This window comes from Prosopis cineraria, unplaced genomic scaffold (genome assembly GCF_029017545.1).
Source record: "Prosopis cineraria cultivar Desert tree isolate PC_DT_omini unplaced genomic scaffold, ASM2901754v1 PC1289, whole genome shotgun sequence".
NCBI lineage: Eukaryota > Viridiplantae > Streptophyta > Magnoliopsida > Fabales > Fabaceae > Prosopis > Prosopis cineraria.
Genome location: NW_026556614.1, coordinates 1 through 14,669, shown reverse-complemented (window position 1 = coordinate 14,669; position 14,669 = coordinate 1). Strand labels below are relative to the sequence as shown.

The following is a 14,669-nucleotide window of genomic DNA, read 5'->3' as shown; positions in this document are numbered from 1 at the left end:
TTATTAGTACTATCAATATTATATTATCGATTATATATAGATGTTTTAGTGTTCAGACTTGAGATGAAGACCCATGAAAAAATGTGTTTATTCCATTAAAAAAAAAAAAGTGTTTAGCTGAAGAACTATTTGTAAAAAAAATTATAAATTTATTAGTTTTTGTTGATAAAAAATAAATTTATTAATTTTTCTTCATTGCCTATATGTATTTCTATTTGAGGTGGAGTTGCAAGTTAAAATATGAATATCTTTTTCAATAAAAACTTAAATTTAATTTTTTCAAGTTACAAGTGCTAGTTCTTCTCATTATCAAACCCCACACCTCATTGTTAATTTACTAGTTCTTTCCTCTTCCTGATTTTGAGAATATTTGCTACATTCTCTTATCATAAAAAAATTATTATTACTTATCCTTATTAATGAATGCTTTGTTTATAAATTTTGATTTAATTAATTATTCTATTTAATTCATTAGTTTTGCAATATATTTTCAGATTATATTGATACTAATTTGAAATTAAACCTTTATAAGAGTACTTTTACTTAAGCTCTCTCTCCCCCCCCCCCTTTTGACCATGAACTACAAATCTTCTTGAATAATAAAAAAAATTGACATGCTTAATGATACAGGAAAATCGCTTACTCTAGTTATATCTTCCTGTAGTCAATGAGCAAAGTTTTAAAGTTAAATTTCATACTTATATCGATATCAAGTTTCCTAAATGGTTCATTGATAGTTGTTTCCTTTGGGCTAAAAATCTGAAACTATACAATAGTCCTTTTGTTGTTATAGAGGTTTCTTTCCCCGGGTGTTGAAGAGTGTCTAAGTTTCCTTTCCTTATGGTGTAACATGATTTTCTTTATTTTCTTTTATCATATCAAAGAGATTTAAACCTTGACCTTTAGTTGTATTTTATCATGCTCTTGCCACCTGAGCTGACTTAAAGTGACAATTGTTTTTCCCTCTTTTATAAATTTTTAATGAATTTGCTAAAATAAATTAGTCACTTGATCATTGAGTCTTTAAATTAATACATACTCCTATCGTTAAAAAATATAAGGTATTTTTAATTAAATCTCACTTCCAACAAAGTAGTTATCTACTTTCAAACTAATTCTATCTTTCTATATTTACCACTATTAAACACCCTACAATAAATATAAAGTCATTATCAATAAGGGTATTTTTTTTAAAAAAAGGCAATGATTATACCTCAAAAGACTAAAAATGTTTTGCATTTTTGAGTCCAACTCTTCAAAAAATACTTTATATTTTTTAATAGAGTAAGTAACAATTATTTTTAGGGGACATTTCTCAAAAAGACCTCATTGCAAATTTATTAGCCCAAAAGGTCCTGTGACATATTTCAAAATAAGGCCCTTTATTGTCAATAATTACCAAGGACTAAATGACATAAATGCTTAAAAAAATAAAAATTGAGCAACATCCTTCACTTTCAATATTTTACATAAAGTGCTTCGCTATTACTATGTTACAAGATCTTTTATTATCAATAATTTTGGTGTTAATGTATCAAACAAGGCCTTTTGGTGTTAATATATCAATCGTAGTTCTTATGAAAACAAAATCTTTCACTATATATACAAACACTCTCAAAGAAAATGCAATCTAACTTCCATATATTTTAATATCCAATTATATGTCTTGAAAATTATGTCATGTCAAATTTTTAAGATGTAATTTATTGTCAAATTTTTACATTAAATACAATTTAGTTTCAGTCATATGCAATTTATCTTTCACTATATGCATGAAATCTTTAAGGAAATGAAATCTATTTTTCACATATTCAAATTCACTTTTATTAGAGTTTGGAAATTCAGACGGGCCAAGCCTATTCAGGCTCGACCTAAATAAGCCCGGCCCGAATAGGCCCGACTCTTAAAGAAGCTCGAATAGCTAAGTTCGGCCTAAATATTTAATTTTTTATTTTTAAAATCATTTTTTATTATTTTTCACCTTAAAATTAATTACTTTATTTTATAAAAAATATAAAATATATATTTTTTGATACTTAAATGATGTATAGGACTCAAATATATAATATTTTAGTATAAAATAATCTAAAACTTAATTAACTAATTAATATTTATCATATTTTATAAAAATAAAAGTTTTTTATTCGGGCATTCAAGTCAAGCCCGAACCCAATCGGGCTTGGTTTAAATTTTTTCGAACGTATTCAAGTTACCCAAATAGGCTTGAACATAAAAAAATTATATTTTTTAAGCCTAGCTCTAACTTTTTTCGAGCGAGTTTGGGCTAGCCCGTCGAGTTCAGCTCGAATTACCGGCTCTAACTTTTACATATTTAAATATCAATTATTAATATCCCTTACATCTAAATGCCTTTTGGAAGTATATGTATTGTTTCTTTCATGTTATGCTTGACATATTAACACTTTTACATATTTGAATATCATTTTTGCATATTTGAATATCCCTTATTGATATCCATCCCTTATGGTTATGGATACTTTTAGAAGTATATGCGATATTTCTTTCATGATATGCTAGTAATCCTCAATGGAATGCAATTTTCTTCTGCACATTCAAATATCTCTTACTAATATCATTTCCTTATGAATACCTTTAAAAGCATATGAGATAGTTCTTCCATAATATGCGACTGATTTTCAATAAAATGCAATTTTTTTTTTCACATATTCAAATATAACTTTTGCATATTTGAATGTCCCTTGTTAATAACCATCCTTTACGAATATTTTTGGAAGCATATGCAATGTTTCTTCCATGATGTGCAACTAATATTCAATAGAATGAAATTTTCTTTTTTATATTTAAATACCATTTATGTATATTCAAATATCCCTTATAAATACCTATGAAAATATATGCAATGTTTCTTCCAATGTATGCAAGTAATCTTTAATAAAATAATATTTTCTTTCATATATTCAAATATGCTTGTCGCATGTTTTGAAAAAAGTCTTAGTGCTACAATTTTACATAAAATGCATTTTATATTCAAATATACTTTTTAAATATTCTTAAAAAATAATCTCAGTGTCAAAACTTTACATGAAATACACTTTATATTTGAATATGTTATTTGCATATTCTAAAAATTATACTCCATTCGTTTAAAAATCTAAGGCATTTTTAATCTTTTGATGTGTAATTATTATCTTTTTTCTAAAAGTGTCTATATTGATAATAACTTTGTATTTAATATAGGGTATTTAATAGTGGTGAACATGAAAAAAATCTCTTAGTTTAAAAATAGATAACTACTTCATTGAGAAGTGAAATTCAGTTAAAAATGCCTTACATTTTTTAATGGAGGGAGTATGATTTTTCACAAAAACACTAATAAATATTCTAAAAATGCAAATGAAAATTTCAAATATTTTTAAATTTTTCAAGAAAACACCAATGGTCACTATTGTTATATGTAAAGCTTAATGACATCAACTTAAAGCATTAAGAAAAACAATTAAATACTAACAGATCCATTAGTTATTAGACGATAACACGCTCTTACACCTCTTGGTAACATAACTACGTTATAACAAGAAAATACATAAATAGGGTAGTATTTATTCTTCAAAGCCTTCAAATTTCTCTCCTATTAAGTCATTCTTTTGCTATAACTAGATGATCTTCTTCAATAGGATCCTTGCAACTTAGCGAAGACCGATGAGCAAGCTCATATGGATTTTGCAAGTACATTGTCAGCATTCATTTGAACTTTCCATGTACAATCAATCCCTACATACTATTACAATTGATCTCTCCAAGCTATTATGATTTATCCCTACAATATAGAGATTGTTGCCAAAATTCCTTAAGCATTTCCTGAATGCTATTGGCAGTAGCACTGATAGCATCTGATGCATTGTTTGCCCTCACAGACTTCTCTATTGCAACGTCATCTGCTTTCCTTTGTTGAGAGTTGCTTCTTACAGGTCTCTCCTCTTCACTGTGTCCCATACTGTGGATATGAAGTCTCTTTCCCCAGCACAAGCATTGTTGTCATGTAATTTTACCAGGTAGAGAAATAATCATACGCTGAGTTCTCACAAGGAAAACCAACATATATAAAGCTAAGTTTTCCCCTTTCATTTCCTTGTAATTTGTGAACAATCAATAACATGCAGCATTTGATAAAGAAATCTAGATATAAATAAATCTAGATATAATGCTCTGGACATGACAGACTCTTAATATTACTTACAGATGAATTTATCGGATCCCATATTCAATCATAACTATGAGTGATGAGGAACACAAACTACATTTATCATTGCAAACCCGTTCACCTTGTGAATTGGAGTGAAAGAAGGATGACAATTATGATTCCCCACAGAACCCCAAATATATACAATTAACCACCGAGTGCTCAGATCAGCTTTGCCCCAAAATTTCTTGTGCCAGTTGAATCATTTATCAAGAAATCGGGCACCTACAGCCACCATTACTTTCCGATAAGATCATGTTGAGTAATTAATTCCTCTCAAAAGACCCCACAATTAACTAAATAAAATCCAATAAATCTCTAGAAGCAGCCAATCCTTCTTTTGCACTTTTGTGAAGCAAAAGATGCTACGTGATTAATCGAACTAAACCTATCCAACTTAGCTACAAGACAAATGGTAAACATTTTTACTCCAAAGAAGACCAAATGTGATTGACAAACCAATAAATCACCATTCCAAGGCATACAATTATAAAAGCAATGACCCGCAATTCGTTGTCAAATCTAAACAAATAGCCAGGTATAACAAGAGTTCGAGCCAAGATTTTTAAACAAATATTCAATTCCATGCAAGAAACATATAATCACAGTAGGCAAATGTATAACCCAATATCAATTTGGAAGAGGAAGACAAATTGAAGCCAACATCCAACAAGCACCATGAATTGAGAATTGGTGCACAAGGTGGCTTGCAGCCAAATCTAACTCTTCAAGGCAATAGACTTCCTCTTCTTAGCCATTGCCAATGAAGTGTTCAAGAACTGGATCATAGGATTGCGGTGGCATGAACACAAATCTTGTCGTCGATTCAAGAGAGTGGGATTAGGTGATGATGAATTATGTAGAGGGCGGGCTAGAGAACAGCTTTAAAAAGGGCAACAATAGTGGTGGTCTTGCAAGCCCAGACTTGAAGAGGAGGAGGAAGGAGAGGGACAATGTGAGGATAGAGAAGAATAATTAAGTAAGAAAGAGGTGTACAAGGTCCAAGAAGTAAGGAGAGGAAGAGGGGTATTGTCTGTGGTGTAGAAGTCACCGTTGGATGTTGTGGTTGGTAGGAGGGGGGAGAAGGGAGAGAATTTGATAACAGCATGTTAATCAATTTGAAGCTCTGAATTTATGCTATCAAAAGATCTCATTTCATAAAATTTTTCAAGACTTTATGAGTAATTAAATTTGTGATAAGGTCTTTTTTATTTTGATTGTGTAAATTAAATTATTTTTTCTCATTTTTATTTTGAATGGTAACTAGATTTTACCAAAATACAAAGATTTTGTTTTTACATTGATAATAATTTAATTTATGACCACAAAAAAGTTATCAAACTTTTTAATTGTATACAATTATCTTTCCATTAAAGCCACAAACTAAATGTAATCAAGGAAAAAAATATTAATTTGTTAATGTGAAAATGCACATATTGAATATCTAAAGTAATTTTTTTTGCCAGAATATCTAAAGTATTTTAATATCACAATAACTCAAATTAGATTATGACCCCCACTTGTGCTATTGTGTATGGTATTATGAACAGGTAATCAAGATTTTTGAGTAATAAACTTAGTTTAATACTTAAATGGAATAGTTGAAAATAAATACCAAAAAATAAAAGGAACTGAATAAAAAACGTATAAATATCAGGATTTACTTTCGGATTGGGAAGCAGGGGCCGTAGCAGCTGGCTAGCTAGCGGCCACTTTGTCGGAGGGAAATGGGTTCAAAATCGTTAGTGCCGGCCGATTTGTCGACTTGTTTGAAGAATTCAAGCTCTACGCCACTTAAAAGATACCGTATTTCATCTCAGAAATTGAGTTTTAGTCTCCAAATGCGAACCCATCAGCATCTTGCTGGTGTAGCGATATGTAGGGCCTCATCATCAGACCATTCTTGTTCACCTGTGCAGGACGATCTGCAAGCTCTGTTGCAGGTACTTCACTTGCTCTCGCTAGATTTTCTCAAACATCATTCACTTCTTTCAAATGCGTGTGGAATTCTTGGAGTTGGTTTGTCTTTTTTCTTTTTTGATGAAGAACAAGTATTACTTGATCATTTTTCTGTTTTTCAACATGAACCATCAGACTTGGATTGGATGTTATGACTGCTAAAGATGTCCAATTTCTTATTTATGTTTGGCGTTTTTCTGTTTGATATTTTATTCTCAATGAGTTGCATCCCTAATGAATTTAATGTAAATACCTCGTCTTCCTCGCAGGTCCTTCCATCTGATTTGCATGACAATCTCCTAAATGAAGTAAAGAGGGATGAACTTTTGGAGGTGAGATACCATTGTGGATTTACTGTCATCCTTTCTCTTTGGAATTATTAAAGATAAACCATATAAGGGGGAAGTAGGGATTATAATTTTCAGTAGCGAACATTCTAAACACTTCCAATCAATATACTCCATAGGATTGGCAAAAGTTATTCTTTGCTCATCGAATTTCTAGAAAGTATTGTAATGCAGTGACATTTATCCTGCCAGATTATGGTATTTGCAACTAAATTTGGTTTTTCCAAATGGCGTTGTTACTCTTCAAAAAACTCTGTCACATGCCTTGAATCTTTTCTGATTCTTTAACTGAAGAACCTCTCACAAGAAGATGACTCTCTTGATTGTAGAAATTTTATAAAAGGATGCACTTCTTTTGGCCTACTGTTTAGGGAATATTAAGAAGTTCAGGTGGCTTCTGTTCATGAGACCTGACTTATTTTGACTACACAGATTAAAGTTTGATACCCCTTCTCTGTTTGATTATTTTAACTACTTAATATTCAGGTAGATGTTGTACAGGCTTGCTAATGTAAAACGGCTTGTTTAGCTCTAAGTGAACCAACGGCGACCATCCATTATAATGTGTTGCCTTCATTTATCAGGTTATATTGGATTTGGGTCGTTTTCCAGAGGCACGTTATCTTGGCCAGGATGGCGGGAAATATATTAGGAAAACTGAGGTAACAAAGCACCTTTTAGACTAAAGGTCATATTTTCTGAAGTTGAATAGTTACTTTCCATTTTCATCTTTGGATTCTATATTTATTTATATCCATTATCCACTTACATGGAAGTCTCGTATGCAGAGTAAATTAAGATTTTATTTTCCTGAATATTCATTCATAATATGTATTAATTTTGAGACAAAATTAACCTTCAAAGGGTTACATGACCATCTGAGAAATGTGTAGCTTAGGTAACAGTGGAAGAGTTGGAACGTGCTCAACAAGCTGTTGGAGAATTTGGGAGGGACAATAGAGCTGGCATTGAGGGCACATTGCACAGAATATCTGCAATCAGAAGTAGGAAAGGTGGCATAGTTGGTTTGACATGTCGAGTTGGGAGGGCGGTTAGTGGCCATATTGACATGGTGTATGACCTGCTTCAATATGGAAGGAGCATTTTATTTGTTGGAAGGTATAACACACTATCAATCAAGCATTATAGTAAGACGTGCTTAAATGCTTCCAAGTTTGGCATTGCAAATTGTAAAGTTTGGTATGATACCTTCATTTAAGAAATTTATTAATATGTGACAAGGGAAAATGTAATAAATGGTGAAAGTCACTTTATCACGTTCTGCTGACTTGCTAGTCCCTAGAAATGTATGTTATATTTTCAAGATTCACCAGGTAAGGTATTATGTACAAGAGCTTAGGTTTTTTTTTTTTTTCTTTTAAGTCATTATAATTTGGGTTTTCTCAGGCCTGGAGTTGGCAAGACTACAGTCATGCGAGAGATTGCACGTGTGCTGTCGGGTGAATTTCATAAGAGAGTGGTGCGTTGTTTTTTCAGCATCTTGCAGTACTCTTTCTAACTTGAAATATATTTTGTTCAACTCGTCATTTGAAAAATACTTTCAAATTGGGTAGGTAATTGTTGATACAAGCAATGAAATTGGAGGGAATGGCAATATTCCACATGCAGCAATAGGAAGTGCTCGGAGAATGCAGGTACCTGAGCCATCAATGCAACATAGAGTGATGATTGAGGCAGTAGAAAATCACATGCCTGAGGTGATAATAGTAGATGAAATTGGCACTGAAGCTGAAGCTCATGCTTGTCGGTCAATTGCTGAGCGAGGAATCATGCTTATTGGGACTGCTCATGGACAGCTTCTTGAGAATATCATGAAGAATTCTATACTCTCTGATCTGGTACGCTTTCATCCTTTTATGATTCTGCCATTAGCAACTTGAGACTCTTTCTCCGTTTTAACAAGTTAAGTTCTCAGTTATTTACTTTGTTTATTTTGGACTTCCCATTGTCACGTTCTTGGATATATACTGATGCTTGGAGCTACATCAATTATTGTTTGGTTACAAGTTTTTGTAGCCATTCAGGATTCATTTATTTGATTCGATGTTTGTGGTCTATTCCATTAATAAATTTGACTTAACAACTTGGTGGAAGAAGCATTATACTGTCTTTTCTGACTCCCCTAGGGTGCTCTTCAGCCTTCACATGGCTACTTCAAAGGAGAGTCTTTGTCATTTTCTTTTTGGCTTCTATTTTTTTTTTTTAATTACTGTGGGATGCCTTATCCCCATCCCTTGTAATCTTTTCTTCTGATTATTACACCTTCATATGAGTTAGTTTTATGTTCCTTATTTTATGGCGTGCAATAGTTTCTTCGTATTTTAGAACGTTCCAGAAAAACATGCTCCTAATAAAGTCATCTAAATTTCACATTGAGCGGTTTCAAGTATGGAAGTTAAAGAAGCTCGGTGCAGGAGATTTTGTGGCAGTAAGGAATCTAGACAATTCTTAAATGCAAGATTTACTTCCGTTGGATTTCCCAGATTGGTGGAATACAAGCAGTTACTTTGGGAGATGCAGAAGCCAGGGCCAGAAATTGTCAGAAGATAGTTCTTGAGAGGAAAGCTCCTCCAACATTTGATTTCCTAATTGAGATGAGAGACAGGCACTACTGGATTACTCATCAGGTGTGCTGATTGAACAAATCTTTTATTGTTATTCACTTATTAATCTTTTGATAAGTAAGACATACGTTTGTAACATGCCAGCTGGGCCAAAACTTGGTTTCTATTTGCATACCATCTGAGAAAATTAATGTGATTCTGAGATCAATTCAGCTGATTAGAGTGGCCAATAAATATCCATGTTCCTTTTCAGTTTTATCTTGGCTACTGATTTTCTGGTTCCAAATCCACTAGGAAAACAATGTTTGAGCAAAATGAATTACATATATTTCAACACCAACAAATTGCATTTGAGTGATAGGTGAACGAAAGTTTTGGTTCCAAATTAAACCGAAAAAGACACTCTCTATTCTTTGTTATTATGGAGATGAAATGAAGGTAAAGATAAAACATCAGTAGGCTTTATATTCTATATTTCTTATGTTCTTTAAAATTTTGCAGACAGACAAAAGTGTAGATATGTTGCTTCGAGGAAAGAGTCCACAGGTTGAGGTAATCCTTTAGGAGTCTAGTTGTTTCTTCTGATAATCCTAGTTTGAATATGAAAGATGTGTTTTTTTTTTAATTATCGGATTTTGTTTGGACTAAAATTTTTATAATCGGTATCCATGTCTAGACTTTGGATTTTAATGGGATTTAGGTCATTATGCTATGGATGATCAATGCCTAAGGAACTTTCCATACATTGTTTTAAAAACCGGATTGGATAATAAACCAGAAATATTAGTGGGTCACGGTTTTTATGGTTTAACAAGTTAGATTGATGATTGAATAATTAAATAAAAAATGATATTTATATGCATATATATAAATAAAACATTAAAGATACTAACAATATCATTTCTGGTTCAGAATTGCTCAGTCATAACATTTTTGAATTTTATTTTTCTCATTTTGTTTCATATGTATATATTTTTATTTACCTGATTTGTTATTTTAAAGTAAATGAGTTTTAAATTTTCTCTATACTTTCATTCATATAATGTCAATAAAAAAAATCGTGTACTCAAGATTCTACTATAATAACCAAAATTAAGTTGGCACTATTTTAAAATTGAATAAGAAAGTTATTACTAAAATAAGAGTTAAAGAAAAAGGGTCAAAATGGTCCAATCGTTCTGGGTTTTCAAAAGCTGCTCGAGTTATAGTGGGTTAACTCAAACCAACTACTAGAACAAGTTAAATGGTTAAATCAAACCACTTTCTTCATCAGGTAACAGTTCAACTGTCCGGGTCTCAACATTGCTTCCATGGCTAAAGAATATGAGATGAACAACAAAAGACATTAGTAGTCATTTCAAGGTTCAAACCCGATATCCAGTTTCCTCATTGCGTGGACAATGAAATATTCTTTTGAGTTTCTGTGTCCTGGGGCTCTTCCTGTCATATTTTTATTTGTTTATTAAATATACAACTCGATTCCTTAATAGTATACCTCCTTTCATATTGGCTCTGCAATGTATTACTCCTTGTGAATTAGTCCCTTGAAATATGTGTAGACAGTAGAGTAATAATCCAAGAATTAAATTGTTGAAAGATATATATATATATATATATATGTATAGGAACAGTAGTACGTATTTACTCTATTTTATTTGGGGTCAGAGCTTTTTGACTAATAAATACATATGCTGTGTGCTTCCAATGCACGTTGGCTCCAATGGAAGGGGTCTGAGTGACTGAGTCCCTTAGCCATCGATTCTTGGGTTCAATTCCTAGGGTGATGACAATGGAGATGATGTGCTTGGGAGAGCTACCCCTAGTTGGGGCTTGACCCAGCGGCTTCACTACCGGATGGGTTAATACAAAAAAAATGCTGTGTACGCCCATAATTCTGGATCGTAATATTATCCTTCAAGTCTGTGTTGTGCTTTGACTGATCAAATTATAACTGTGGCTCTGGTTTTGCAGGTGAGGAAAAGGGATGCAAAGTGCAAGGTTGTGATAGAGAAATCAAAACCTTATGATAAATGTATTTGATAATCTCCCTTTCCCCTTATGCATAATATAATATAGAGAGAATCACATTCAAGGACCATTTAAGCAAATTATTAGCATATAAGAACCAATATAGAATGGATTGTTGTTAAAATAAAAATGTGAACTTGTTTTTTGTGAAATGGAATTTATTGTTAATTCTTGTCTGCAATTAATTTGCTTGATTGATCTTTGAATATGATTCTTCTTATAATATATATCTCATTTTTTTATCAAAAGATAATATACCTTATTTCTAGAGAAGGTTAATTAGTTAATGTATATTGTCTATGTTTTCCCACATAATGAATCTTTAATTTCAACGCTTTTCACCATTTTTGCATTTTATGATTGGTTAACTTTAAATGTAAATTCTCTACATTGACAGTATTTCTATCTCAGAGAAAGACTAAAAGAGAGAATTTTCAGGAAAATTGTTGAGCTAAACCTTTTGATTAAAGTTCAGAATATAGATTGACAAGGGAATGCTAATATCTATACAATTTTTTGCCCTTTTCTTTTCTTTTATCCCCCTCGTAATGGAAAGTTGGTGGTGAGAACATGTGATCTTTCTTGGTAATATACCATGTATTAGAAAAAAAGATGGAATGACATAAAAGAAATAACATTTTTATAGGACTAACTTCTGTTTTTCTATTCTATATTTTTCCTAAATGGTGTTGCGCATATATTTGTTAAAGGCAAATGGTCAAAATTGATTAGGGCTTTGTTGTAAAGTGAAGATTAAAACTTGGCTAATCACTCATAATTCTTCTTAGGATATAATATAATGGAGAAACAACGCTCAGGTCGAGAAAATTTAATAACGAGTAGATGTTAATATTTAATATGCATAAAATAGAAGAAAATAATACAATTCCATTGTACTTTTACATATAATTTTCTCCTTTAGAAGTTTGCTTTAGGTACACACAAAATAATTCTTCACGTGTGTGTCTCATGACAAGTGTTTCGGCCCAATATTTTGATAGATAACTTAACGCTTGTGCAAAGTCAGCCCAAAGAAAGGGGAAAAAATCATTTAGTGTAAATGATTTTAGTAAAAAATCAAACTGAAAAATTCCCAAAGCCAAAAAGGCGCTTGGTTAAAATTTCATGTCACAGAAAATTATGAAAATTGGAAGAAAATGGCATGAACAAATCAAATTCCTGTCTTCTTTCTTTCTTTGTCCACCAACTGCAAAAAGATTAGAAATGAGTGATCCAAATTAAAAACGGATAAATGTTATGACGAAAGTTGTAAATTATAACTGTCCATGTCCATGGCGATTGTAGAGGGACGTGAATCCAAGCCCAAGTTCCCAGAAGTTTCTCGCTTTGTGTCAATGGCCGGTGTGGGCATAATCCCAACCCAATCTTTGCTTTTCTCGGGAACCAAACACTCTCTCCATCTTCCTTCCAGAAGGAGAGGCGTTGCGGCAGTACGAGCTGAAAGTATGACGATCGAGAAATTAGGAATCAAGATAGAGAGAAATCCTCCTGAGGACAAACTTACACAACTTGGCGTTAAGCAATGGCCCAAGTAACAATGCTTATTTCTTCATCGTCTTCCTCTTTCTGTTTCACTGTCACGTTCAATTTTACATGTATACGCAGGTTTCTTTCAGTTGAAATCTATTATGTTGGATGGAAAGTCCCTTTTTGTATTGGCCTATGTGATTTGGGTTGAGGAAAGTTTTGCTTTTCTTCATGTTGGGTCAGTGAATAACCCTCCTCAGGTCAAAATCTCTCAACTTGATTTTAGGCATTGATGCAAGTAAAGCTTATTTCGGTATCATCTTGCTGTTTCTTTTTCACTATTAAGTTGTGTAGGTTCCTTGACTTGAAAATTTTTCTATAATTTCTTGGAGTCTGTTGTAAATCCCTTAACAAATTGGCTTGTGGAATTAGGGGTGGCGATTTTTTCTTTTTCTTTTTCCTATATTTGGTGAATGAGTTGTGCTGTATTTCTCTGTTTTTTCCTGCCATGTTCCTCAATTTTGTAGTGGTTTTGACCTGCTAACCTGAATGCATCCTTCAGTCATTGTAATATACGCTAACATCAGAAAATTTATTATATTAATATGACACAGACGGCTGAGAATCTTCGGATCTTGTGACCATTAATTCTTATTAAATAGTGAAATTTTATTGTTTCCACACTATGAACTATTTTTACTTCAAAAAACTGATTATTGTCCTAGTCTGACTTTTGTATATGTACTCTGGATCTCCTGCACATATGGAGGTATGCTCACAGAATGCATCTCTCTCCTAAACTATACAAATTTGTTTTGGACGGTTGAGATCTTATTGAATTAGGCATGATCTGACTTTTCTGATGATGATACATGGATACTTTATATTTTATCATGTTGCAGTGCAAGTGTTATGCAAATTTTTTTCGTTGTCATCAATTCCCCTGAAAATTCTTTCATGTATGATCAAAAGATGAATGAGGAGGACTTTGATGCTTACTAGCATCTTACACTTGCTGTCATTTTGGATGCCTGGGATCAGATGCTAGAGTAGAATATTGGAACTGAAGTAGGAAGTGCATGACATTTAAGATTCTTAAGGTCTTGTTTGATTGTTAGAAAGGATGGGAATGGAATGGATTGCAAAAAAATCGAACAACAATGAACTAAATCACCCTTCCTCCTTATGATAAGCATGAGAAAATTCAACATTATACATTACAATTGTAGAAATTATTACACTTTCTAAAAACCTCATAAATCATGACTTCGAATCCATGAAGTAAATTCTTTAGGACAACTGTGAGATTAGGTTCAGATTCAAGCATTCACTCGGACCTGATTGGGAGTAGCTTATATATGGGTAATTTCTTATCTCCCGGGAGGGAGACCCCCCCCCCCCAAAAAAAAAAAAAATTGAAGTGTATCTTGAAAATCCCAGTTCTCTTTCTAATTCCTTATTTAGTAAGATTAGAATCACAAAGTGCACCAACCGGCTAAAAGGTTCAAACTGTTGAAACACAAAGCTCTCCAATTAGGTAGTATCCGTTACTAGGTCAGGTCTGAGTATTGTTGGACTTAAATGCATATATGATTGTTGGTCACATCTTGATGTGTACAGGTGGGGATGCCCTCCGAGCAAATTCCCATGGACTTATGATGCCAAGGAGACATGCTATCTGTTGGAAGGGAAAGTGAAGGTGACCCCCATGGGTCAAATGAAGCTGTGGAGATTGGTGCTGGTGACTTGGTTGTGTCCCAAAAGGGATGAGTTGCACTTGGGATGTCCTGTTGGAGTGGACAAGCACTATAAATTTGACTAAAATAAAAAAATTCATTTCCATTAGGGATTCCTTATATATCACACTAAAAGATTTAATTATTAGCTTGCTGTGCTGGTTTCACGATAGGCACTCTGAGGTAAGTTATATGAGTTGTAGCTGTGTTAAGACTTGATCACTAGAGTGAAGACTTGGCTTCTTCATTGCCGGTTGTTAATGGGCATGCGATTCTGTCTGTCTTGATTGAAATGTCAGTCTGC

The 14,669-nt window shown here is 32.7% G+C and overlaps 1 protein-coding gene and 1 pseudogene across 6 annotated transcripts; both read left to right on the top strand.

The window, feature by feature from the left end:
* The first annotated feature begins 5,903 nt into the window (after window positions 1-5,903).
* LOC129299764 (uncharacterized protein ycf45-like) lies at window positions 5,904-11,309 on the top strand. 6 transcript variants are annotated; one of them, XR_008590632.1, is made up of 10 exons: window positions 5,904-6,165; window positions 6,451-6,513; window positions 7,113-7,190; window positions 7,427-7,647; window positions 7,936-8,008; window positions 8,103-8,387; window positions 9,033-9,176; window positions 9,615-9,665; window positions 10,387-10,993; window positions 11,085-11,131. XR_008590632.1 is itself a non-coding variant. In XM_054938233.1 (10 exons), exons 1-9 carry the CDS (start codon window positions 5,950-5,952, stop codon window positions 10,974-10,976), a joined length of 1,215 nt encoding a protein of 404 aa, XP_054794208.1. In that variant the 5' UTR covers window positions 5,904-5,949; the 3' UTR covers window positions 10,977-10,993; window positions 11,085-11,309. The 6 variants fall into 6 exon arrangements, 5 of the variants coding, with proteins under 5 accessions (XP_054794208.1, XP_054794209.1, XP_054794207.1 ...); XM_054938233.1 differs by having other exon boundaries at window positions 10,893-10,993; window positions 11,085-11,309; XM_054938234.1 differs by lacking the exon at window positions 10,387-10,993 and having other exon boundaries at window positions 11,085-11,309.
* A 1,057-nt stretch (window positions 11,310-12,366) lies between these two features.
* LOC129299765 (uncharacterized) lies at window positions 12,367-14,451 on the top strand (annotated as a pseudogene).
* Window positions 14,452-14,669: the final 218 nt, after the last annotated feature.

Excerpts from the sequence above, each read along its gene's own strand:
- LOC129299764 (XM_054938233.1), top strand. The coding sequence starts at position 5,950 with ATGGGTTCAAAATCGTTAGTGCCGGCCGATTTGTCGACTTGTTTGAAG. Across the intron at positions 6,514-7,112 it reads AGAGGGATGAACTTTTGGAG|GTTATATTGGATTTGGGTCG; the intron begins GTGAGATACCAT and ends TTCATTTATCAG. Across the intron at positions 8,388-9,032 it reads ATTCTATACTCTCTGATCTG|ATTGGTGGAATACAAGCAGT; the intron begins GTACGCTTTCAT and ends TGGATTTCCCAG.